The sequence below is a fragment of the Micropterus dolomieu genome, linkage group LG04, assembly GCF_021292245.1.
Source record: "Micropterus dolomieu isolate WLL.071019.BEF.003 ecotype Adirondacks linkage group LG04, ASM2129224v1, whole genome shotgun sequence".
Lineage (NCBI taxonomy): Eukaryota > Metazoa > Chordata > Actinopteri > Centrarchiformes > Centrarchidae > Micropterus > Micropterus dolomieu.
Genome location: NC_060153.1, coordinates 6,730,054 through 6,756,189, shown reverse-complemented (window position 1 = coordinate 6,756,189; position 26,136 = coordinate 6,730,054). Strand labels below are relative to the sequence as shown.

General features: G+C 39.3%; 3 protein-coding genes across 5 annotated transcripts in view; 2 read left to right on the top strand and 1 right to left on the bottom strand.

Annotated features, from left to right (window-relative positions):
- The window catches only part of fhip1aa (FHF complex subunit HOOK interacting protein 1Aa), a 34,101-nt gene extending 31,263 nt beyond the window's left edge, over positions 1-2,838 (top strand). For all 3 annotated transcript variants that reach the window (XM_046047948.1, XM_046047946.1, XM_046047947.1), the window contains one exon: positions 849-2,838. In XM_046047948.1, coding sequence (XP_045903904.1) covers positions 849-1,045 — 197 coding nt within the window. In that variant the 3' untranslated portion in view covers positions 1,046-2,838. The remainder of the gene's footprint in view (positions 1-848) is intronic.
- A 1,811-nt stretch (positions 2,839-4,649) lies between these two features.
- gatb (glutamyl-tRNA(Gln) amidotransferase, subunit B) lies at positions 4,650-23,450 on the bottom strand. Its single transcript, XM_046046296.1, has 13 exons — positions 22,777-23,450; positions 19,539-19,692; positions 19,320-19,433; positions 14,138-14,336; positions 13,403-13,525; positions 13,177-13,290; positions 11,411-11,495; positions 10,499-10,543; positions 9,955-10,147; positions 9,590-9,723; positions 5,467-5,545; positions 5,209-5,343; positions 4,650-5,125 (listed from the first exon to the last, which is right to left on the bottom strand). The coding sequence occupies exons 1-13, from the start codon at positions 22,923-22,925 to the stop codon at positions 5,000-5,002; spliced, it is 1,650 nt and encodes a 549-aa protein (XP_045902252.1). The 5' UTR covers positions 22,926-23,450; the 3' UTR covers positions 4,650-4,999.
- Positions 23,069-24,388, top strand: dctpp1 (dCTP pyrophosphatase 1). The gene has a single exon (XM_046046297.1). It carries the CDS (start codon positions 23,173-23,175, stop codon positions 23,728-23,730), a length of 558 nt encoding a protein of 185 aa, XP_045902253.1. The 5' UTR covers positions 23,069-23,172; the 3' UTR covers positions 23,731-24,388.
- Positions 24,389-26,136: the final 1,748 nt, after the last annotated feature.

Below are 26,136 nucleotides of genomic sequence, written 5' to 3'. Positions count from 1 at the left end.
CAACTCAATAGTTATGTTTTTGAAACAAATCTGTATAAATAACAACTATCAGTTTTATAGCATATTCTCAGTACAACAGTGGGTTCAGGATGACACTTATTGGCTTGCGATAGTATTGTTTTCTTTTTAAGTCTGGGGAATATTTTGGTGGCAAGCCAATGACATTTACATTTATTCATTTAGCTGACGCTTTTATCCAAAGCGACTTATAATTGCTATACATGTCAGAGGCCTCTGGAGCAACGAGGGGTTAAGTGTCTTGCTCAGGGACACAATGGTGGCAAAGGTACCAAAGGTATGTGTCTTATCCACTGCCCCATTACCACCCCTGACTAGAAAATAAACTCTAAACGGTTGTTGAGTTCCTCAATCTCACTAACTCGCTGTCAAAAATGGGTCAAGTTCAAAACAACATTTGCATTCATTATCTGTTGTGTTTTGGCTCCTGTTGGGAACCAGAATAAATTCTACTTGATTTTGCTAAGTCCTGTGTCTTTGCAGTTGAGCTAAACCCTGGAGTTTCAGGCCTGTGTTTGAACTAGGTTCCCCATGGTTTCAGAGCTGTACGAGCTACAAACAACGGGAGTACATTTGCGGAAAGATAAGAGCCAGAAAAGAGAAATTTAAAGCAAGCAAATTTAAAGGGATTTTTTCCTTTCTTGTACATGTTAAGCGTTTTTCCAGAAGAGCAGCAATTAGGATCCTACTTTCTTGGTATATATATATATATATATATATATTTATGTTTTACAAAATTCCAACTGCATGGCGTGGCATGGAATATATCCATGTGTATACATTGTTTTCATTTTGTCAAAACTTGTAACATTAAATCCTCATATTCTCAGACAAAAGCAGCAGCAAACACTCCACCCACGGTGAGGCGGGAAGGATCTTGAAGAGTTCACCGCCACAAAAACCCAAAGCCATCTCTCTGGATCGGACAGAAGTCTTCGCTACCGTCCTCTTCACGGAGTTCCTCAAAGAACTGGCTGCTATTGCACAAGAGCACTCCATCTTATCATACATTCCTATGGAAGAGTGATCGTGTCCCAGTAGGCTTCTGTGATGAGTCCAAGTAAACTCTGAAAGATTTTTAAAGAGTCCTTCTTTTTTTGGTGCTTTTGATGCACTTACTTGATGAAGAAACCTCTTAGATCAAGTAATAGCGTATTTATTTTCCAAGCTAAGATAATCAATTTCATGTGCTTTTTAATTTCATCTTTCTAGTTCTGGAAACCAGCTGTCAATGCTCATAAGAGAGAGCTCCAGGTCCACCAACCAAAGACTGTAAAGAGAGGATTTAAAAAAACAAACAAACAACATTTCTTATTGGCCCTCATTTGAACTCCAGGTTCTTCTTTCTGAATGTCTTCTACAACCAGCTGCAACCCCAGCAAGATGTCTGCTGCTCAGTGTGGTTCTGTTAAAAACTCAGGTGGCCTTTTTGAAGAGTTGTTGCCTCTATGCCATTGAATTACACACCATAACTGAGCACCTCGTGGAGCCTCTCTTGCTTTGAAGCTTTTGAATTATATAATTAATTTAGTCATTTAAAGATAATAGTTGTAGCCAACTGGCAGCAGGCCTGGCATCGTCACACATGCCAAACTTTGTTCTCTGTTCTTATGCAATTGTTACATGACTACATTGTTTTGGGGGGGCAGTTTGGTCACTTTTGTCTTTAAACTTTACAAAGTGGTATTTTCACAAAATCTTTGTGGTGTTAGATGTACATTTTCTTTGGTGTTTTCCTGTTCATTTGTGACGGTACCTCAGGAGATTTTGAATACACGTTCTGTTCATTTAACAGCCTTTGGGTGAAGCAACTTTCCTACAATGCACTAGTTTCTCACATTATTTGGCTCCACGTGTTCTCCAGATCAGAGCGCCGACTCTAGAATTATTCATGCTATATTTAATTTGCCTTACTTTAGTGATGTTTTATAATGTACATATGTAAGAAAAATGTTCTAATGACAAAACACTATGCAAATCATGGGTATAATTAAGTTTTGGATATATTCAGAATGGGAAGGGGTATTTAAGCTTTTATGAGAGTTTCTATTGCCACTTTTTTTCAAAGGTTATACTAGAGGCAAGCTGTTGGGGTTTATCACCATCTTCTATTTAGGGATTGTGTAGGGTGTTTTAGTTGTGATAAGTCTGAAATATCACTGTCTGGAGAGTTGTAGTTTTGTGTCTGTTGAAAACCATCTCAGATTTTAACAATTACTGAGGGCAAATTGCCTTTATTTTAGTCCAGGTATTGCACATGGTTGTTTGTGTGGTTGTTAAAATGTTAATACAAGAGAAATTGTTTGTTACAAAGCAGCTGTCTAAATGAATTTATCAGGACAGAAATACTTTAAAATTAGTGCCTAAATTATGATTTTAGTTCACATTATTGCCTGATTTCGAATGAAGTTAATCATGAGTTATACATAATGTTACAGTTTAAACTTAAAATTTATAGGGATTTTTGTTTTTACCTGAAGATGTCCATCGTCAAAGTGTAAACTGAAGACATGCAACATACATCTTATTGACTATGGACTGCTTCAACTAAATCTAACAAAAAGTAAATGTACCTTTGTACAAACACAAATTATTGGGAGAAAGAAAATGAGGTGAAAGGGGCATGTTAATGCAACTGTACACTTGCCGGTCTTGTAAAACTACACTAAGTTGATCCATGTTGTCATCTCATCAGTCCAGCTAATAAGACGAGAATTGTGTTTAACTCTAGTTTTAAATCTGGATTGTGTAATTTTGTTCCTATTTAAATCCATTTCATTTGTATTTGATGGTATGCAAGCAATAAATAATGCAGTAGGACATTTGTGTACTTTTTACAAAAATGGCTTTGACATGTATATATCAATATATATCAATCAAAGCCATGTTCACAATCGTTGAATAAGTCTTTCTCTCTGATAAAAGAATGTTGCGGAGCACTTTATCAGCCTTTTCATATTGCAGTGCCACTCTGCACTGCTGACACAGACCCTCAGACGGCACAGCTTCAATCCAACATACCCAGTGCAGTATAACAATCCCCGTTTTAGCAGCATTATGGCATGAAAACGGGTTTTATAGTCAAGATTACTGACCAGTTTCTGTCTCAGTAGGTTCTTATTCCAAAGATTCATCCTTTGACACCATTTGGCCTCAGTTTCTATCCATGATGTGGTTAGGTTGCTGTTTGTTGCCGTGTCTGAGACACAAAGGCATGCCTCTTTTAATAAAGACAACTTCTGGAAAATGAAACTGAATGACCTTTTTGTGTTGACAGTAGATAATGATATCCTCATTTAATACACATTTCCTTTCTGAACAACCTGTCCTCAAAAGTAGGTCTCGTTCTTGGGTAAACACAAGCTTATATTCTCCTTTCACATGCAAATTAAATACCGCAGATATGAAGCACACTGTGATGGAGAAGCTTTTGACAGGTCATAAATATCCCATTCATCATTAGTACATCAATGCACAAGATAAACATCGTTTTACTAAGTAAACTGCATTTATGCATATGCATGCAAACGAGGTACTACATGGCTCAAAAAAATCGCATGAAACCAAATCAATGTGGGATAAACAGGAGTTAATATGTACATGGGGGGAAATATGGGCCACTGGATGCTGTCAGACTAGATTTATCACAAAGACCAACCAGGAACTACAACCATTTGAAGCTAAAACAACCAAAACAATGAAAAAAAGACCCAACAGGGCAGTAGCCAAATAGGCAGTCAAGTGCAGTTGACCAGAAAACAACACGTCCATCTGTTGAAGTTGTAGCTATCTCTTTGTCACATTTAAAAAAACTGCAATGTGAAAGATGGAATTTTCTGTTATCTCCAAATGGGATTAGGTGCAAAAATATTGGGACTTCCTGCTACTCACATCTTAAATTACTACATTGAAATAAATTGCACTGAACTTTACCATTAGAGACGAGAAGCAGGGCCAGGCAACAGCCATTATTGTGTCTTAATTTCCTTTTTTTATGTACCGACCTCAAAAGAGAAGGTGCAGATGAGAAGGGGTAGACAAGTTTAAGATAAAAATTGTGTAAGGGTTTTCTGCACCTCAATACCAGAGGGAATCCATATTTAAAGCACCACTATATAGAAAGAAATACAAGGCAAATAACCTGGTTCTACCACAAGAGGGAGCTCACTGATCAGTCTCCTGCCTGGATGTCTATGACAGGCAGGGATTTCCATTGCGTCCCTTGATAAGAGATCATCTGTCAGGTCAGCAGGATCATCTTCTGCTTGTGTGATTTTCAGGCCTTAAAACTGACAATAATGGTCAATATACCAGCAGCCAATGGTACAGTTATACAGTTGTACAAGTTATATTGAAAGGGTTATATTGAATTATACTTTGAATTATATCCAAATATTCCTTATTCACTAACAGGACCATTTAAATGTAAATTTATCTTTAACATCAAATGAGTTTTCCAGTCAAATTTAGATTTTACTTCTTCCACTTTTCCATAAAAGTTTCATTAACTCTTTGGTTCAGATTTGGTCAGAATATGAAAATATTTACTTAGTGTATCTAGGGATTCATGAATGCCCTTTTCCCCCTGACAAAGTAAACCCAATGGTGATACAACACTGCCACAGAGGGTATTTAATCTGAAGAGCTTTATTACTTTTTTAAATACATAAATACCGTACATAAACACAGAAGAAAATGGCTGTTGTCCGGTGAACATATTCAGTATTTGCAAAAATGTCAATCTCTCAGAAACTAAGGATGTTAGCTTAATTTTCACCTTTCATTATCAACCCACAGAACACAAGCCACCTTGTGCTGCCGTGTGACATAGACATGATTACTCTGCTTATCTGCATTTTCATAGCGATCTACAACATCACTTTTGTATTGTTTGTCTTTCATGAGGGTCAAATATGCTATGGTTTTACTCCCTGTCTATGATATGACTGGGTCTTGCAGAACGGTCCGTTCAGCTCAACAGTCATGAAGTCTTCTCTTGTAAAACTGCCCTCACCAAAACTGGGTCAGCTCGGCCTTTGGTCTCTTTCTGAACCAGCCCCATCAGCTTGTTCAGAACTTTCTTGTTTCCATTTCTGATGGCGTGAACCTACAGAGTGGCACAGCAAACACAATACATCTCAAACATGCAAAAAAATAAAAATACATTTGAATTTGAATGTGAACCCTCACCTCATCAGGATGCGAGTCCACCACCTCCTGGCAGATCCTATGCAGCTGTGCGGTGTCACTAACAAGACCCAAGTCCTGCTCCTGGATGATCTGCGGGGCTGTCTTGCCGGATGACCTCCACATCTCCTGGAACACCTGAAAGCGGGGAGAAACCACAAAGATGCAGGCGAGAACCAGAATACAAACAAGCACTTGCTGGGTGTTTTGTTGAGTGACAGCCAGAGGGGGATAATTGCATGGTCTGTGCAGCTGACCGACCTGCTTGGCAACCGAAGAGGAGATGTGTCCCGTTTCCTGGAGTTCCAGCAGCTCAGCCAGGGCAGAAGGAGAGATTGGGCTGAAATTAAATGAAAGGGTGATTTACATAGTTTAATTTAGTGATATAAATGGAGGGAGAGAAGGAGATTTGTTTTTCCTATGTCTTCTTGTTTATTCCTCAGGCTACCAGACAAACAGAATCAAAAAGCCAGTTAGAATATATTAAGCAGAGACACAGTTTCATTCAGTATACTGCATGCAAGACAGTCCATCTAAACTAAATCTCCTCCAAACGTGGCCTAGACACTGTGGGAAAAATAGATCAAAAGTATCCATCTTTACAAACAAAAATTGTTTTTCAGCCAACAGTTCATGTGTCAAGCAGAGCAGTGATAACCAACCAGGGGTACTTGTACTTTCTGCAGTTGAAAGGGGCCACATGGAAAGCTCAACTAATTAACAAACATTGTAATTTGATTAAAAAATATATCCACATATTTGTGTTAAGGAGGAAAATAAACAGCCAAACAGGATTACCAATTGGTGGCTTTCATTAAATATACAATAACCGCTTATCTGACCCTCTACCAGAGTCAGATGTGACTGAATGTTGCAAATGAGAGTGTGTGAAATCTAGTTAGCTAAAAGCAATAAGCTATAGAAATAGTTAACTAAAGGTAATAACTAAACAATTGAAATAGTTAGCTACAATTAATGAATAAACAGTTGAAATAGTTAACTAAAAGTAATTAATAAACAATTGAAATAGCTCAAAAGACAAACATCATGCTTATGCTACTCCAGATGGTAGAGGCATAACTGCACACTTGACCAAAGCGACCTGAACACTTCAATTATATGAATTTCTTATTAACAATAGTTAATCATTTAAAAGTGTTAAATGACATCTAGTTCATAATCCATTTATAAAATGATACTTGTGCCAGTGAAGGGGTACTTGAGGTATAATGAGAGCCCTCATTATATTTGTTTTTAAATTAGTAAAATTTTAACAAGGCATTAATGTAGGCAGGATGCTGTCGCCATCCTGCCACAAATCAGCCTCTGGATCCATAATGAGTTTCCTTCATTGGCAGCCATCAGCAAACCCAGGAATTGTGTTAGGGGGAATCCTGGAAGAGTGACTTGTTTTAACTGGTGGAAGTGACTGAACAAGTGCTTAACGACATGTCTGGAGTTTCATCTCTCTGGCTGCCTAAGCAATATGCTTCCCAATTTCTTTTTTCATTTACCCTACTGTAAAGCTTGGAGCCAGAAGGACAAAAGGAGGTTTGGGCACATTATACAGGACAGCCAAGATAAAAAAAATGAATGTATATTTACAGCCATCATATGGATGCACAAGGAGATACATGCATCCTTATGAAAACCTTTTATTTTATACCCAAAACGCCAATTATTTCCTTCTGGATCCATGCACTCAATCCTAATTATGTATAGCTGAGTTTTTCTGTTTCTTCCCTGCCTGCAGCTTTTGACAGTCCTGCTGGCCACTCTTTGTTTTTCTTTAACTCTCCTCCTTTCAACCAAAGCAAATGCAACATTATGCATCAATAAACACCAGCTACTTTGTGGTTTACTCAGACACGAATGCGTCACAACAGTCTGGGAATGGTAGATAAAATAAAGCTCACAGCATCTGCGCTGCTGTCAACTCATTGCTGTTTCAATTTCATGTGCTTTGTAATGATTTTAATAAATTATCATGGAACAATATATCTCTGGGTTAAACAACTGACTCAGCAAGCTAAAGTGAAGTTTTTAAGTTGTGATCTAGTGACTGACCTTCACAAATACAACTCAGATGCATCCGACCACCTTCATTTTTCATTTAGCTGCAATTTTAAGAAAATTGCTAAAATGAGTGAAATGAATGTGTGATATTTAGTGTCACAGTATGCCATGAAGAAAACGAAGCAGTGAGACAGACAACTGGAGTTATTTTTTCATAGCCGGTGGCTAGATAAGCAGTTTTTTTTTAAGCACAAGTGTGAAAGGTACTATGGCAACTCTTTTTGTATCAAAAGGACTTTATTCAATTTCAAGAGTGTTTTGGAACATTTACAAAAATCCAACCTGTTCCAGCTAACAGGCCTTCAGCAGGGAGACATCAAAACAACACCTTCTTCCAAAAAGTAATGATTTCACTAATGTAATTGGATTTGTCAAAACAGGCTCTTCCCTGATGGGCTGTCAGACTATCGCGGAGGTTTTCTCAATGACAGACACAAAGAATTAGGTAATATTGGATGATTTATGAACTCACACATGTTATTGTTGTATAGTATGCAACGGTCTTATCAGCATTTGTGAACACTAAGAATGTAATAATCCTTGATGTCAGTCAAACCAAACCACTATAATGTAGAATGGTTCATGGATAAGAGAATTATTTTATCCAGCTAATGTGCTGTTATTTTCAACCCAGACGTTGTAGATCGACAATAAAAACACTATTATGAGCTCTGTACACCACAGAACAAATCTTTTTTTTGGCTAAATGCTCTTTAATCATGTGCAAACCTTCTTAGGGAATAGAGAGGAAGCAGTTCAATAACTTCAACAACTGAAGGTGTGTGTATGTTAATGTGTGTCACGGGTGGAATTAGTAGCAACCCCAAAATTAGATTGATTTTTTACAACTGAAGTGTGTTTGTTATTATGATTCTTGTTGCCTTGCACATTTTTATTTTCCCTTGCTTAGAAACTGAAAATCTTTAGGACTGTGGCAATTATTTGATTCAATATGATGCATATAGAAACATCACAATATTTAAAACAACTGAACAGACCTCATTCATTGGCACAATCGTTACTAGATAAGAAGCATATCGTTAGTTTAGGTACACTGCTGAAGTCCAAGCTCTTGCATTAGCTGATTGGCATGATCGGCTCTTTCACAGATGTGTGGATATCAGCTGAGTGATTACGTCCAATCATATTCATGCAGGTGTACAGCACTGCCATCGTTAACTGACATGTGTCACTATTGTGGCGCATTAAGACTGGACTTTATTTCCCATTAACTTCTACATGGAAGGGGTTGAGACAAATTCGCTTCTGGTAGTGAATGTATGTACCTCCTTCGCTTTGTACAGAGTTTAATCTTATATTTTATCACATGTAACTTTGCGGACTGCTGTGGCAAGCCCAGCTCCTGCAAATCCTGTTTGCAACCCTATTCATGCTTTTTCCTGCACCCCCCCCCCGGAGTAAATTTCATCAGGCAAATTTCAGTCTGACTCCAACATCACTCTGCTGGTACTCACATGTCAACTCTATTTGCTGCCAGAACTGCCTTCACCACCCTAAACTCCTCCATATGTGCTATGGTTTTGGTGTTTTTGATTTAACTAAGAACTAATGTTCATGTGTTTATCAAGAGGGGAATCTTTTCCTACTGCAGAAGCTTCCTTGCTGCTGGGATGTTTTGACAGCTCCCTCAAAGAGCAGAGCTCTGTACGCCAAATCAATCTGTATAACCGTCTGCTATAAATGGTCAAAGTAAGACTAAAGTTTAGTCATGAGTTACAGGATATGAACTTCTGATACGAGATATAATAATAAATCACTTTTAGATGACAATTCATTTTGACAAGAAAAAACAGTTGTTCTCATGAACCACTGAAGCAATGGTTTGTGACAACTTAAAATAAAGAGAAGCCTGACAGACCCAGACTGCATCTGGAGAGTGAATAGCTCTTCTTTAAAAGTATTTTTGGGCATTTTTATTCCATCATTACAGACAATGGAGAGATGACAAGAAATGAGGGAGAGCGAGATTGGAGAGAAAGATCCCTAACCCTAAGCGACTTTTATTGTTGGTGGTTGTTTTGTTTATCAGAACAATTCAGTATTTCACAAGAGCCAAGTATCTCATGATCTCCTGACTCTCAAGTTTAAAAACCTCTTCCCATGTTTACCTTTATTTGTACATGCTGTATTCCTCCTTCTTCCACAGCTCAAAATCACCACAGTTTTCAGACACAGCATGCAAAAGGTACAAAGTGAGCAAGCCAAACAGCGCTGCCCTCATGAGCTACGATGACATTATGTGAATATTGTAAAAGCTATATAAAGGGATGTAATGTGTATGTCTAACCTCTGGCTCACACTCATCTCTCGCTGTTTGAGGTGGCCCACCAGCTCATTTGTCACCCAGCCAATCACCTTCCTCGGCTCCTTTTTGGTCGCCTTTAACACCGCTTCAAAGTACTCCACCAGGCCATCCTCATTCTGCAACAAAACACCATAAAAAATGCGTTCATCACTTCACATGCACATTATCTAATTAGGATCAATTCGGCTCAGCAGAGTCCAGCTGTACACAGCTGCCGCCTGGATTCAAGCAGAACTGCGTCAAAGCTCAGGACTCAGATGGCAATTAAAAGAAAGATGCAGGGAACATATTTAGTGAGGGAATCAACTCGTCTCTCTCTGGTTGCTTCTGCCCACTTATAAACTCACCACCAGAGTGAAGCTGTGCTCGGGCAGGATGCCGTACATTTGCACCAGCCTCTCTCTTTTGACACTGGGTAGCTCTGGCAGCCCTTCTCTTATCTTCTGCACCACCACCGCTTGGCATGCATCAATGCCAGTGGGCAGCGATGCGTTATCCTCATACACAATCAGAGGGGGCAGGTTGGGCTCTGGCATAAACCTGAAGGGAGGGCGGATGGAGGGGGGAAAAAAAGGGAGGGGCAAAGAATGCTTTATCAGCAGTACAGATAAGCTTAGAGAAGGTTAGCTTTTGTTGAGATACTAATAGTCCTCTTGACATTACACTTGTAACATTTCACTTACTCCCCGAATCACTTGACTCCATCAACCTTATACCTGTCCATCATCCCCCCCTCCTAAACTCAAACACACACACAGAGGCGCTCATCCTCTTTCAGTCCCCGCTGAGGGCAAGATCACATTCTCGCATCATAACTGCACGTCAATAAACACAAGCTCCTAAGGAATAAATTAGCACAGATATGCCAAGAGCCGACAAACTCACACTCACCTGTAGTCCTGGAGACCCTCTTTGTCCCTCATAGGAATGGTCTCCCTAGAGAAAAACATGCACACGTCATAAATGCTCTGGATTATCATTTATAAACATGGGTTTCAAAACTTCATAAAAGATGAAGAAGAATTGGAACTGGAGGACTTGCAGCACACATCGAATATGCCTTTCAACTGCTCTGCAATACTGTTCAGAGCTGAAAACAAAGAAGAAGACGATTTAAGAGTTTAAATAATGCCAAATATTCACTGGTTTGAGCGAAAATGGGAAGATTTGTTGCTTTTCCTTGTTTTCCTTGTTTTAATAGTTAACTGAACATGTTTGGATTTTGGACTGTTGGTCTACCAAAACAAGACATTTGATTGTGTCAACTTTACACCAAATCATTAATTAAAGGAGAGGCTCAGTAGTTGCAACCCCAACACCTAACTCCAGAAAACTGTGTAGTAGTCTGGCTAATTGAAAAAAACAAACAAACAAACAAACAAAAAAGACGAGGAATGATGCCTTCCAGTCAGCAAACCAATATAGTTAAATCTGTGGTCACTTTCACAGGAACGAAACGAAACAGCCAATCAAAGGCCATCACACACTCTTATTTAACATGCCACCATATACCTTGGACATGAAAGGTCTCATGGGAAATAGGCAGAGCACCAGAAGATGATTAAGGCCTCAGCTGTGTGTGAGCTGGCTCATACTGTGAGCTCATAAGCCTGTGAGTAACACATAGCTCACAGATAACGCAGGACGATGGCGGTGGGATCCAAATGGCTCCATTCATCATGATTAGCATGATGGTTCATCCTCAGCAAAGCTCAGGACTAATGAGCCAGGCAGAGATCCCAGTCAGAGGGTGTTGCAGTGGCTAAGGCTTGGCATCGTGGCACTGCTCTTTCATCCTCTTACCCTGTTTTGGAATCATACGCTCGGGTCTCATTTTGCACTTTTCCCCCTCTCTGCAGGACCCCAATCTGTCTCTGGATCTCGTAGTCTGGTGAGGGAGGGGGTGTGAACACAAATACAGTTTATTCAATAACACCAGTACACGCAAATATAATTTTGTGGTAAAATGCCAAACATCTGCATCTGATACACTGGCAATCCTCATGTCTCTGACTGCTGCCACATTATAACTGTGATAAACGATGTTTTTCTCCATGACTTTTAAATACCAATTCAGCTGCAGAGTAAATGTGATAAACTTTATTGATAAATAATTCCAGCACAGCACCAAAGCATGTCAAACCATGCTAAAAAACCTACATGTACAATGCTGAAATGCTCTGGCTGTAGCTTTTTGTCAGTGTTTTAAGTGAAACTCAAGCAACAGTCAGGGAAGTCAGAGTTGACATAAAAATCTATGCCTTTTTTTAAGTGAGCAGCTGCGAGAAGCCAATTCAACTTCACATGCTGATATAACACAGCTAATTGTTTGTGACTGGTTGTCAGTCCTCAACTTATGCTTCACAAGTTACTGTCAAAATTAACTACACTTCCTGTCTTACTGTCTCTTCACAACCCAGCTGAATCCTTGTTTTCATTTAAACAAAGAACAAATACTATCTTAAAATATGAAAGTAATAAAAATATTAAGTTTTTGTTATACATAGTACATAAAAGTATTATTTGTAAAATGTACTTAAAATATCAAAAGTAAAACTACTCATAATGCATATGGCCTCTTTGAGTGTTATTTGTAGTTCACTATTATTACTATATTATTAGGCTATGTGTTTGTAGAATTTTACTGTTGTAGCTGGCATGGTTGAGCTAATTTGAACTATTTCACATTTACCGTTGGGTAGTTTCCTCTATAACAATGCATCATATTTTATAAGATCATCATATGTTTAGTATGTAAAATATTAATCTGCAAAATAACTTGTATAACTTGATTTCCCTCTGAATTGTAGAGGAGTACAAGAATAAAGTAGCATGAAACGGAATTACTAGTAACTTGCTGTTTTACTGGAGGTTATTTGCCCAACTAATTCTTAGCCAGGACCAGTTGCCAGACAACTAGTGCGAGACTCCAGGAAGTTCCTAGTCCCAGTCAAGAAATGGTAAATAATGCCCCATAAAACGATCAAATTGCTGTTTTTACACATTTTTATGTACAGGTTAAGTCTTAATGAGATTTAGAGGTGATGGTAGGCAGATTTAGTTAACTTTGGAAAGGGCCAGGCTAGCTGTTTCCTCCCCGTTTCCAGTCTTTGTGCTAAGCTAAGTTGGCCGGCTGCAAGCTGTTGCTTCATATTTGCTACTGCGGTGACGAGCTTCTCATCTAACTCTAGGCAAGAAAGCAAATAAGCGTATTTCCCAAAATGTCAGACTTCAGACAGTACTTGAAGAAATGTGCTTAGTTATGCTCCACCACTGAGTGTGTCTTACATTTCACTACCAATTTCAGCACGCACACACACACACACACACACACACACACACACACACACACACACACACACACACACACACACACACACACACACACACACACACACACACACACACACACACACACACACACACACACACACACACACAAAATCACGCAGCCAGTTGAGAGCCATTCAGATGGAACAGTGTTCAAAGTACCTCTTTAAACACTAGTCGCACGCTTATGCCATCCCACTATCCTTCCTTATAGTTTTTAACTTTATTCCAATGCTTACCAATAGCCCTGGCCAGGTACCGGACGCTGTTGATGTTCTTCACCTCTGCCCTGATGCCGAGGGGCTCACCTGGCTTGTGTACGGACACATTGGCATCTACTCTCAGCTGGCCCTCTGTGGAGAAAGACGAACATGATGCACGCTAAGTGGGAAATAAGTTTGGGTTTAGAGGTATAGCAGCTCAGTAAAGAGAGGAGGGCAGAGAGACAGAGAGTGATTTCCATACCAGACATGTTGCCTTGACAGGTGCCCAGGGCTTGCAGGATGAGCTGAAGCTCTCTGACAGCTGCTGCAGCCTCCTCTCCACAGCTCATGTCTGGCTCCATCACCAGCTCCATTAGACCTACACCTGACGAATGGGAAGACAGCGTTGTTTTGCATCCCTAAGGTATCTATCACATGGAGCTTTGCAACAAACCTCAACAGTTCTCGCTTCATTGAGCAATTTAAATCTATAGGATAATGCCTATTTGCACCTTTTTGTACAACACACCGTGTTGTCTCAAAACATTTCCAGCTTCTCTACTGTCTGTGGCACTCTGCTCCAAGCCCATCCATTACAACTGAAGATGGACATTTTTAAAAACACTATAGTCAATATATTGTTTAAGTTAAAGTGATTTCCTAAAACAGCTGGGCACTATAGTTTAAATAGTGCTTTTGTTGGGGACTATTTTCAGCAGCAGTTCAAAATAGCCTGCAGAGCCCATGTTCATTTTAATGAAGCAACATGTCACCCAGTGCAAATGTGTGGCTCACTAATGTGTTTTTAATAGCTTTTGGACAACAATCAAGGTGTATGTCACAGAGGAATAAACTATACCCAGAATCATAAACAACACATTGATAGGATCAACTTATTGTTGCTATTCATGGGATCTGTTGACAACAAGAAAAACATAGAACACCTCCAGATTTATCCTTTAATTGAAAGGCACAGACTGATAATCACTAACGTTACCTGCTCTGTTGAGGTCTATGAGTGTCTGGCTGCGGAGGTCATCATGGAGACTCTTGCCACTGTCCTGCTCCAGCTGAATCTGTTTGATGTTGACAGTTTTTCTGATCATCTGGCTCCTCTTTTTCCCCCCAAGGAGGCTGTAAGTCAGCATGCCATCTACCGCGATGGGCTGCCGTAGCTGAGTGATCTGGTATCCAGACTGAAATTTGAAAATACATCAGCCAAAATTCAGTCCTGCAAAAATCTGTGCAGCAAGGTTGTGTGGTAGATAGATGGCCCAAAACCTCAGAACTCCGTGTCGCTCCTCTCAACTGTCCCTAAGTTAGAATCTGAACAGTCTTTTGGCTCATTACAGTGCCACCAACCCACGTTTATCATTTTATTAAAAGAAAGCAGTGTATGGCGAGTCAACAAGGAGAACAAAAACAGCACTATTTCCCACATGTAATTAGAAAATTCCAACTAATACACCAGTCAGGAATAATTGAACAATGCCATCCTTTAACCCTTTTTCAGTACAACAGTCTTTTGCTAACTAATATCCTTTTTGGTCACTTCGGAATAGAGTTGGGTGATATGACCTCAAATCTGTATGAAGATTAATAATCAGATTTCCTTGAAAACAATTGCTTTTCCCTGCAGTACATATATTTATTTTCGAATGTTGGCTTCTGATATGTACATCCTATGTTAATTGCATTCATGTTTACAGTTGATGTAAATTACACTACGACACTTGGCTGTAGACTGACTGGTTGGTTGAACTTTTATCACGTCATTGTTTGTTGTTGCTATATTAGTGTATTGACATGTACAGAAAATTGCAACATGATTAAATTCAGGTGAAAGATAAAGAATGTGAGTAATTCAATAAATTTAGAGATTATTTCCCAGACATACCTTGAGTAAATGACCCAAAATATCATTTTTCAATAGGAAATACACCAAAGCATGGACGTAATATACAATTTCTTGGAGTCCTTCATTGAAATCCCCCTATTTCAGTGAAAAAGTGATGAGTATGCCGCAGTCAGTGTCGTGGGTATATGTAAAGGTGAGACAGGCAGCATTAATTACACACAGTGCTGGCTGATTGGCTGGGCTGTCATTATCATGCAGCAGGAGTGCTGCCATTTCACTCAAGGTTTCTACTCACAAAAGCACAAGAATAAATATTTCACCTGCTCCTCCATTCCTAAAAGAATCTGCTGCCCCAAGTACTAATTTCCTATGTTACTATGGCAACCACATCACAGGAACTACACATTAATCATACTTATGCTAAAGAGGGCGAGGACGTGGGAGAAGAGATTGGGGGGACTGTTAGTCACTGGCTTTCTGTACAATGTGTCTGATCTAAACAATCAATCCACACCTCCACCTTCCGCAACAAATGAGAGAAAAACAAACTGTTGGGGATTTTCCATTTCCATTTCTGTGCTTGGTGGATTCAATTTTTAAATCTGCTGGATTTTGTGAATAGTGTTGCAGTTTATCAAAAATCCCCTGTTTCCTACTTAATCTTTACATGAGTTTTGCCTCGGCCGTTGAAAATATTGTTTCCGCTGGCTGAATCGCAAGCAGGCCATACTGTACATTAGGGAGCATCTGTATAAGTGAAGACTACTTGCGTCTCCTGCATAATAAATTAACTACTGTTGCTACATAATGAAGGGTAAGGCAGGGCTGTTGCTAATAAGATCCTGGTAGCCACATTAAGTTTTCCCAGTTACACTCGGACAGCAGTTTGAGCCTTAATGAGCAGTGATGTTCCAAACACTTCCTCAACCTTTTTATATCCAAAGTTACAGATGCATGTCTGCTCATATACTGTACATACAGAATTGGAGACGCACACACCCCAAACTCATTTCCCTGTTGTGAGCTGCTGAGTCATTTTCTAAATAATTTCTAAGTCACTAAACAAACCAGGCGGTCTTCTCATTCCTCGCTCCCTCACAGTGATGTTCTTCACAGACACCCACAGAGGTCACAAAAACATCCATAACTCTCATTAAACACATGTCAAAGCTTCAATGGCCAGGCCACGTCTGTTTATTTAGAGATTTAATAACTCAAGGAAATTGTAATTATTTGTTTTTGTTGGTAGGTTAGTCTGGAGCTGCTGATGCATGTTATTAAAAGGCCGTTAAAAACTTTAAATATGTGTCTTGCCTGCCATTTCAATTGAAAGAAGGAATGCTGGTTGGGCAGAAGCATTAATCATTTAATGAGCAACTGTGGTGTTTTACAAAATGCAATCAAGGGTTTCTAGTGGAACATATCAATAATGTACAACGCAATTTACAAATATATTTTTCAAGGGTGGGATAATTTCTCCCTCGGCCTTGTTACTGGTTTGGTTTTACGCACAAGGCTTACACTCAAACTTTAGGTCGAATGTGAAAAATGTCCAATCATCTGCATAATTAAAGCCATTTAAATTAAACTTCCGTTTATCAAGCTGTTTCACGCAACACTGGGACAGATCGCTCTTTCTGAGCAGCTGATGGGACTAATCCAAACTAAATAATTGCAAACAAGACGACAGCAGTCGATTTAAAACACAAATAAAGGTTCAGGCTCAACCTTCTGGCATGAGTACTTTGGTAAATCGGGTATTATATTCCCTGTTATATTCCCTGTTATATTCCCTGCGCACGCACACACACACACAAATGCAAGGCACTGGCCTGCCCACCTAGAGCAACTTGGGGTTCAGTGTCTTGCTCAAGGACACTTGGATGGAAGCCAGGGACCGAACAGCCAACTTTGTGATCAATGGACAACCCACTCTAACTCCTGTGCCACAGCCACCAAGGAGATAAGATCTGAGGAGATAATGTATCTTTAACATTGTGATTAAAATATGTCCTGCTGTAACTTTGTGATAACCAGTGACTCTGTGAAATATTAAATGGGAGAAAAACTCTTATCTATCAAGATCAACTGAAAACGGTTGCGCTCCATCAAGGCTTATTAGTTACATTTTCACAATAAAGTCAAGTTAGCTCAAATATTAGAGCAAGATATATCAAAAAAGAGAATTTATTTCAGTGCAATAATAAAAAATGTGCATTAATAATGCCATCTGAAGCTTGTTTTTAGTGGGTTTTATTGTTTTTTGCGTGTACTCTCATTTTAAGACACTTCTTTGGGCAGTTTTCTATGAAATACTTATACCAATACCAAAGGAAATCTTCAGTCCATAATTACCCTGCTAATTGCCCAGCATAATATCTTTCCAGGGAAAGGCTGACATTGAAAATACAAAATGCAAATATCTTTAACACCTTTCTTCTGAGAACTTCTAGATATATTAGAAGAGGTCTCTGTAGGGCAAGTCATTGTAGAGTTCCCATGACATTTTGTCTTTTCCATCTAAGCATTAAAATGTCACTCATAATGGCAGTAAAGTTACCCCGGGGCTCTGAGGGGTAGTGAAAATTTGCCATGCGAGCACTCCATTACAGAGAGCAAAGTGAACATCACTTGGGCTGGGCAAGACTGGTAAATGGAAACATCAGTGTTAGGCTTACTAGACTGCTATTTGGCTCATATCAAGAACATAGGACTGATATGCAATTCCTCAAATACCATGTTGGCAAACACGTCTGTTTTACTTCTTTGATTCTTTAACAGCAGTGCATTTGAAAACTGTAATAAGACAAAAACAACAAAAATGGGTTTTTAGAGCTTTTTCGCTGAATAGTTGCCTGCTGTAATCGAAAACGACATTATGAGAGCGAGGAGAGTGAACCAGAAGAGTAAAGTTGTGGCCCCGACAGCTAAACAATGATCTGAAACTTGCTATAAAGCTCTTTAAAGCTGAGGGGAGCTGCAGATTTGGGTGATAATTTTAGTTGTCACTACTAGTGATCCCTTTCAGACATTGTTCAGATTGTTATTTAATATGTTGTTGTTATTATAAAAATATCAATTATAGTTGCTTTAAAGCTGCACTAATCAATATTTTTATATTATAAATGGATCAAAAAACTAAATGTAATCTGTGATGTGTCACTCATAGTAATAAGCACGGAAAATTATCACTCAACTATGCAGTTCCCTTCAGTTTGACGGAGCGTTTTAGCGTCTTTCCCCTCATTGTTTTGGTTTTAATGTCTCCATTTTTACTGTTTTGGTTCACTCTTACTTCTCTCATGACCATCATTTCCAGCCACAGCAGGCAACTATTTTCAGTAAAAAAGCACTGAAAAGCAACTGCATGCTAATTAACCAGCACCAAGCATCAGACAAACAAAGTTAGCAATGAGCTGGTGAACATAATGTCTCTTTGTAGCAGCTGACACAGATATTTCCCTCAGGAGTTGGTGAAGACAAAAACAGAGACAACAGGAGTGATTATTAGACTTACATTCATCAGACAGAAACGAGACTGCAAATGAATGCTACTGTAGCTCCTTACCTGCCCGATTTGTTGCAACTGTTTGCTACATGCTAACATGTACACCATATCAGCGGTATATGTTGTGTTTACAGTTTGTTCTGCTTCCCCTCATGTGGCCAAAATAAATGAGTTTATTAATACTGGAGTGGAGAAGTATATTCAATGGGGATTATACGTGGAGATTCAAATAAGAATGAGATAGCAATTTAGATTAGAAATATACCAGTGCCTAATCTAAGAAAATGGCTGTCCATTATAGGTAACTACTGAAGACTGGAGTCATCTTGTGGTTACAAAATTTATCACTTTAAATAACTATTTCAATTAAATTTTTAGTTCAGAAAGTTCATAATCATATACATCACACCTGGAATGGTTCAATTAGACTACACTACCTAAGGTTTTTATGACTCCAATAATGATTCAAATTAAGTGAATAAAAAAAAGGCTGTTCCCAAATTATCCGCAAAGGCATGGAGAAGGAAATGGCCTGTGGTTAATGTCAAAATAGAAGTGCACTAAAGGAAATGAGCTGGTAAGTGAAAAAACATTGGTCATTTTTTTAACAGCTTTCGGTGTCATTCGTCTGTACATGTGGCAAATAGCATTTTTGCTGCTTCAGCTAGACTTGCTCACTATTTCAATTAGGGCTCATGGCCAGGAGATTTCACTGGGATACAATGATGACACATGATGTGCAGGACAATAGGGTCTCTGCACTGCTGTTAGTCAGATAAAGCACCCTGTGAGGGCACAGAGTGAAAAACTCACAGGGAGGTCAGCGTAGAAGTAGTGTTTCCTGTCAAAAAGTGACTTCCTGTTTATGGTGCAGTTGAGAGCCAATCCTGTCATCACTGCTGCCTCAACACATCGTTTGTTCAGGACCTGGGGACACACAGGGATATTACCTGATGACCTGACAACAAGAAAGCGATAAAGAAAAAAACCCAACAGTTTATCTTTGTTTGAATTACAATAAACAACACTTACGGGTAATGTGCCAGGTAAGGATGCGTCAAAGAATGACACCAGGGAGTTTGGAGGTGCTGAGAAGCGAACCGGTGAGCCAGAGAATAGCTTGGTGTTGGAGTTAATCTGGGCATGGATTTCCAAGCCCACTACTCCAACCAGCTGCTGGGGAGCACTGAGGCAGAGAAGAGCAAGACGTGGAGCAGATGGAACCATATAAAATAAATTTTACTATACAGGTGGACTGAGGATGACATAAATCAGCCGAAAAGTAGCTGTGTACCATGACGCAGGACAATGCTTGTTTCCTGTCTGTTCTGACTGCAGGGTTTGAGTAGGAGTATGAGAAAAGTGACATGGGACAAGAATAAAGATATTGAAAAAAGTCGTATGTGTACTAAAAATACTTGATTTCTGACTGGGCTGCTTCCCCTTCAAATAATGTTTCCCGTAGCACTTCTCTCCTTGGTTGGGATTATGACTTCATTTGGGTTAATGTGATGACGCGTCACAGAGACGATTGGTTGGGTTTAGCCCTAAATTTTATTTGGAATTAAGCATTGCAGAGGACAACAGGGTGGGGTTAAGGTCAGGGCTGGCTTCAGGTTTAATGGGAACTACTGATTTTACATATGAAGATCAGTTTGCTTTACATAGAGTACTGCTCAGAACATGAAAACTGTTGTATAATATCTTCTGTGGCTTTGAAGGGGGCTGTCTAAGAAAATAAACCCAGCAATGTCATCAGGGTCATCTCAAGCATGGCCAGATTAACTTACTAGGGCCCCCGGGACAAAGTAACTGTGGCTCTCCCTCTACATGAACAGTATTCCTATGCTGGAACAACATAGATCCTTGTTTACTGTGTGATTGTCTTATTTAACACAAATTAATTTAGGAATGCGCACCATTTAAGCACAGTATCTTAAAACTAGCACTGGACTATTGGACACTTTTCAAGACTACATCTACGTTTAAAGCCCTTATCACTGCCAGTTCATATTGTGCTTTAATAAGGCATCTATTACACCTAAACAAAGTTTTCAAAAAAACAATTGCCTCACTGGAAAACCCAGGCTTTAGGGGATCCTGGTGGCCCACATTGTCCAGCCCAGACCCTGGGTTTAGAGAATTCTTTTTTTGTGATCAAGTTTTTATTTTGTTTTAAGAGAAAAACAAAAAACAAAACAAAACATAGTTATCTGTATGATATAAAAATAGAGCGTAAAGATATACTGGCATAGATACCTGCATATATGCTCATATACAGATACATGTATTAGACAGCTAAAACAAAAATATCAAATAATATTAATAATAATAGTATTAATAATAATAACAACCATAATCAATATATAAAACCATAGTAATAATGAAAAAAAGACAACAAAAAAAACCCATCCACCCACCCCCTGGATCCAGGTCTCCATATCTCAGTCACATATTAAATCTGAAACCCACAGAGGATAGTTAAGGGTGAATGCCAAGCCTCTATTGCTGACTCTTTCACTCCGTGGACTCTAGCTGTAGACAACTCTAAATAGGCAATATCCAAATATGTTAAGACCCAAGCTCGAAGAGAGAGTGAATGTGGAGGTTTCCAACGTACGCCAACAATGCTCTTTTCTTGTCCAGTGTCAAACCCAGCCTTGACAAATCATTCAAAATGAGCGTAGCAGGCGAGCAGAGCAATCTGATTTCAAACAACTTAGAAAGGTTAAAGGCAACCATCTTCCAAAATTCTGTCACTGGGGTACACTCCCACAACATGTGAAAAAAAACTGCCAATCGCTTAGGAAGAACAGAAAGTGCACATAGGATCATTAATAACCTTCATCAAATGAAGCTTCCTAGGAGTTAAATGTACCCTGTGTATGTAATTATAATGTATTTGCTGATGATCAGGGTTTCTGGACGCCAAGCCCACACTGATCCACACCTTATCTGGGTTTAGAGAATTCAAAGTTATGACAGAAAGCTTTAAAAAAAAAAATATTGAGCCATGGAGTAAAAAAAATAGAGGCACAGAGGATCTAACAAAAAGATGCTACTAAGTTGCATTATGGGAAGTGTAGGATACAGTGTTTTTAGGGGTGGGAATCACCAGAGGCCCCACGATACGATATTATCACGATATTTATGTTGCGATTCGATTTTATTGCGATTTTAAATATAGAGATATATTGCAATTTATTACCTTTTTCCAACTTCCAATCAGGTCCCTAAAGTCAAACTTTGTCAACATCTGTTTATCAAATCTGTTTATCTGTTTGTTCATATCACTTTTTCAGTCCTCTATATGGTCCTGTTAAGTTTTCTAGTGGACTAAAAAAGCAATAGATTTTATTATTCTAGTTCCAAAAAGTTAAAACTCCCATCTGCAATTTATATACTAAACTATCGATACTCGGCGTCCATGTATCGATCACGATATTATGCTGTATCGATTTTTTCCTGCACCCCTAGTGTTTTTGACACTTGATCCATTAGGGTCTGAACTTCAGTATATTGATCATTCCTTGATTTTGTCCCCCATCTGTATATCTGGCATGTCTGTACTATAATTTCTTCTTACTTATCAGCCAACATATTTGCCAATTAGGCCACAACAAGCGATTGTTTTCATTGTCGATTAATCTGTCGATTATTTTCTGGATTAATAAATTAGCTGTTTGGTCTATAAATTAGAAAATGGTGAAAATGTTTCCCAAAGCTCAAGATGAAGTCCTCAAATGTCTTGTTTTGTTCACAATCCAAAGATATTCAGTTTACTGTCACAGAGGACGAAAGAAACCAAAAAATATTCATTAAGAAGCTGAAATCAGAAATTTCCTATTATCAAGTTAGTAGGAGATTAATTGATTAATCATTGCAACTCCTTCTTGCAATTCCTACTCTTTTCATTTTTAAAGTAACATCAGTTCCTTGCCATTTCCCTAAACCTTATGAAAGTAGCAACAGTAAAGTTATTTTTGCTCTTCGTTATAAATAACGGGTTAGCTAGCTAAATTGACCAATTACTCTAAAAAAACTGGGACTCAATCTGACAAAACAATGACGAGTGTCCACAGTTTAAACCCGAGATATATTGATACATACGAAAACATTCAAGTCGGTGAAGGAAACGTCTTTGTCTCCAGTTTATCCTGTTTTTAGGACACCTTATCGTTTACTTACTTACTGCTTACATACAGGTTAGTAAAGGGGCAGGTCAGGGGAGGTACAACACAAAATATTCCACCTAAGCAGCCTCGCTTACCTTTTTGCACTCCGCTGCGGCTGACCGTCGCATCGCGAGCTTGATGTGCTTATTCGCCTAATTACGCAGGAAGCCTTTGGATACAATATTGATATCCGTTTATTCATATTGTTTAGCAGCTCACTTGCTGCAACAGAGGAGGCGGCCATGTTGTAATTTTGCAATGAACACGGGAGCTGTAGTTTTTTAAAGTGGCATACAATATGTGCGCAAGCCGCTACTTTTCAAGTTAAAACTACAAAGCCCAGTCTTGGTAAAATTCCGGTTTCCGACATAAGTTGCCTAATTTCCGTTTTAACAACTGGCGGGACTTCTTCACGTGCTGGTTGCCGAAGAGGTTGTTTACAGCTCTTGTAAAGTTGTTTGTACGCGCAGCGCTGATAAAAGTCGTACACCATGATGGCCACAAACGGAAAGGAAGCATGTGGGCTAGCAGGTGATGAACTATCGGTGTGTTCAAATGGCAGCAACGAGGCTTTTGCTAACAAGTCTCACTCTCATGTGGTAAACGGAGCAGCAACGGAGGCATCGTCTAATAACTCCAAGTTGCAGAACGGAGGGGCCGGAAAGGCGGAGGGGTTCTCCTTCAGCCCCAAGCCCACCATTGAGGACATTAGGCGGATGCAGGCGGAGTTCACGGACGAGCGGGACTGGAATCAGTTTCACCAGCCCCGCAACCTGCTGCTGGCTATGGTCGGTGAGGTGGGCGAGGTAGCAGAGCTCTTCCAGTGGCGGGGGGAGGTGGCCGAGGGCCTGCCGGACTGGACCGAGTCCGAGCGAGAGCACCTGGCACACGAACTCAGCGACGTGTTGATCTACCTGGTGGAGCTCGCCGAGAAATGTCGCGTCGATCTTCCCCAAGCGGTGCTTCGTAAAATGGCTCTAAACCGACTAAAATACCCGGCCAGCAAGGTGCAGGGATCGGCCAAAAAGTACACTGAATACAAGGACTGAGTTTGGGTGTTCAGAGAGGCAGATGACAATCAGGGAACGCTGGTTGCACTGATTCCGGGTGCTGCTGTTCATTCACTGACAGCATGCTGCAGTTTAACTACGGCCTACTACTGAACAGTTTATCATCCGGTTTTAATGTGTGTTGTTTGTATTTTTTTTTTTCCTCCTCTGTCTTGACTTGTTACATTACTGCTCATAACCTTTGTGTGTGTGTTCTGTGATCCACACGCTTTTGTCTTATGCAAAGTCACATTTAATGGACAAGACACTTTCAGGAATACTTTGTTGGCTTTTATTGATGTTAACTTTTAAATCCTGTTTTTAGTCAGATCTAAGTGAATTTGAGGCAATACATACTCTTTTCAGAAAATATTACTGTTGTGCAGTGCCTCCGGGGAGTATTTAGTGGAATATGTTTCTCACTGAACGTTTTAGAAGTTATGGTTTGGCTCCAGTTTAGGAGTGTGACAGAGTGGATTAGAGAGTTGAAACATGATTATTGTCCCCACCATCCTTGACAAAAGAGTAGTTGTGAATTGATTTTGTGCCATCATGTTTTGGATTTATCCTCATTTGCCATCAGGGTTGGATCAACTCATCTTCTGTTTTGTTCATGCTGTCACATTTCTTTCCTGAAGTAAAAGTTGCTTTAATTCTGTCCTTTTTGTATTTGTTGCTCATTTGTCAGTCCGTTTATAAATGGCTGTGATGGGAGCAGAAGCCTTGTAGGATTTTTCCACTAAGATACCAGTTTATTAGGTACACCTAGCTGAGACTATTGGTCTGATAATGTAATGACCCTGAAGTATATCCTAATTTCTTTAAGGTTATAGACTTTAAAATGTTGAATTGTATAACCTACCGAGAGGTATTGCTAAAGCTTAGTCTACTGTCATTGATAGAAATGGGCTGGCCAAAATATAAGAAACACCTCTGTGTAACACAATAATATTCAAATGCACCTCTGAAACAAAGTTAACCTAACTTCCCTTGACAAGATTCAACATTACCAGGTTGCCTAAAAATGGCCAATGTTAGGTGCAATAGAACATCATAAATATTTACTTACTATGTAACTTGCAGTGTGGACTGCACTTTAATTCAAAGGGCTTTCAAACACACACATTTACAGTTGGTGTGTGTGTGTGTGTGCAAGATTGATTTAATTTAGTGTAACAAAGTGATGAAAACGTCTGTCTGATTTTTCATTTGATGTGTTTTCGAGACACACAATGCCCTCAGCTGTATGTCCTGGTATTCACTCAGAAGCATGAGTCATCCACAGGCTCCGAAGGAGAACAGTCATGCATCACTAAAATGTTGTTCTGTGTGCAAAGTCGAGCCTCACTTCAAAGTAAACAGATTTTTACTTAAGCGGATATGACATGGCATGCCACATTAAGAATGAACAGTTGTCCACTTTCTTAGTGTGTATCCTAAAACTTGGATATGCAAAGTCTCTTCCTTTTCTTACACTGTAAAGTGTAAATACATCATTTTAATTTTAAGCTCTTTTGAGTGAGAGTTATAGTAAAATGGGGGGTAGGCTTTTTTTTTTCTTCATCAAATGAAGTAGAAAAACCTCCGCATCTCCCCAAATTTGTTTATCATGATCAATAATCCTTAGCATCTACATTGTTCCCCTCAAATCCTGCAATGCTTGCTCTACAGCAGGCAGTTGAAATCATTTTCAGCAGTAGTTCACCCAAAACATAAGCCATCCCCCTAACTTACCGTTTCAGTTGTGTAATGCACAGTGAACATTATTGCAAAACAGCGTGCACCATCTTAAATGGGAGATTGTGACACTTTGTAGGCGCTATCTCAATATTCTCTGTCTAGATGTGTGCCAGTAAGGTAGCAAGCTGCAATTACAGCTGTCTCAGGAGAGTAAAATGTAATGATTTTCAGCCTGCATTGCTGTTCTTCCTGCAGTCTTCTATTGTGCCGCTTCTCTGCTCTGTGTACACAGGCACTGCCAAAAAGTTATTCTGAAGAGGTTTGGTAAAAACTCTTTACTTTGAGAAATCCTCATGCAATTTTTCAGACTGGAGACATAATGGGCATGTAGCACATTTCCAGGTTTTGGTTTTGACACAAACTGCACATATATATATTATTGTATATATATATATCTAAATCTGTCCCTGAACCCAGCTCTAATCTGAATGACAAAGGGTAAATATAAAATCAGTGTTTGTTTTGGCTAGGCAGTTATATACATATACAGATCCAGAGCAATACATTTTACTGCCTCTTATGTAGAAGGTTAAGTGTAACTAATTGTATATTGTATTGCATGATGTTATATGTGAACAATTATTTTTCAAAACTTAATTTGACACAGCTGAGTTACACAGTAAATCAAAAGGAGGTACACCCAATCTTTATCTGCCCATTGAGGCT

What these genes read in the sequence shown, in the direction of transcription:
- gatb (XM_046046296.1), bottom strand. Translation starts at nt 22,925, where the DNA reads ATGGCCGCCTCCTCTGTTGCAGCAAGTGAGCTGCTAAACAATATGAAT. An exon ending in CATAGACCTCAACAGAGCAG is followed by an intron (nt 13,526 to 14,137) that starts GTAACGTTAGTG and finishes CCCATTCGTCAG; the next exon opens with GTGTAGGTCTAATGGAGCTG. An exon ending in TGGACTCGCATCCTGATGAG is followed by an intron (nt 5,126 to 5,208) that starts GTGAGGGTTCAC and finishes GCCACTCTGTAG; the next exon opens with GTTCACGCCATCAGAAATGG.
- dctpp1 (XM_046046297.1), top strand. Translation starts at nt 23,173, where the DNA reads ATGATGGCCACAAACGGAAAGGAAGCATGTGGGCTAGCAGGTGATGAA.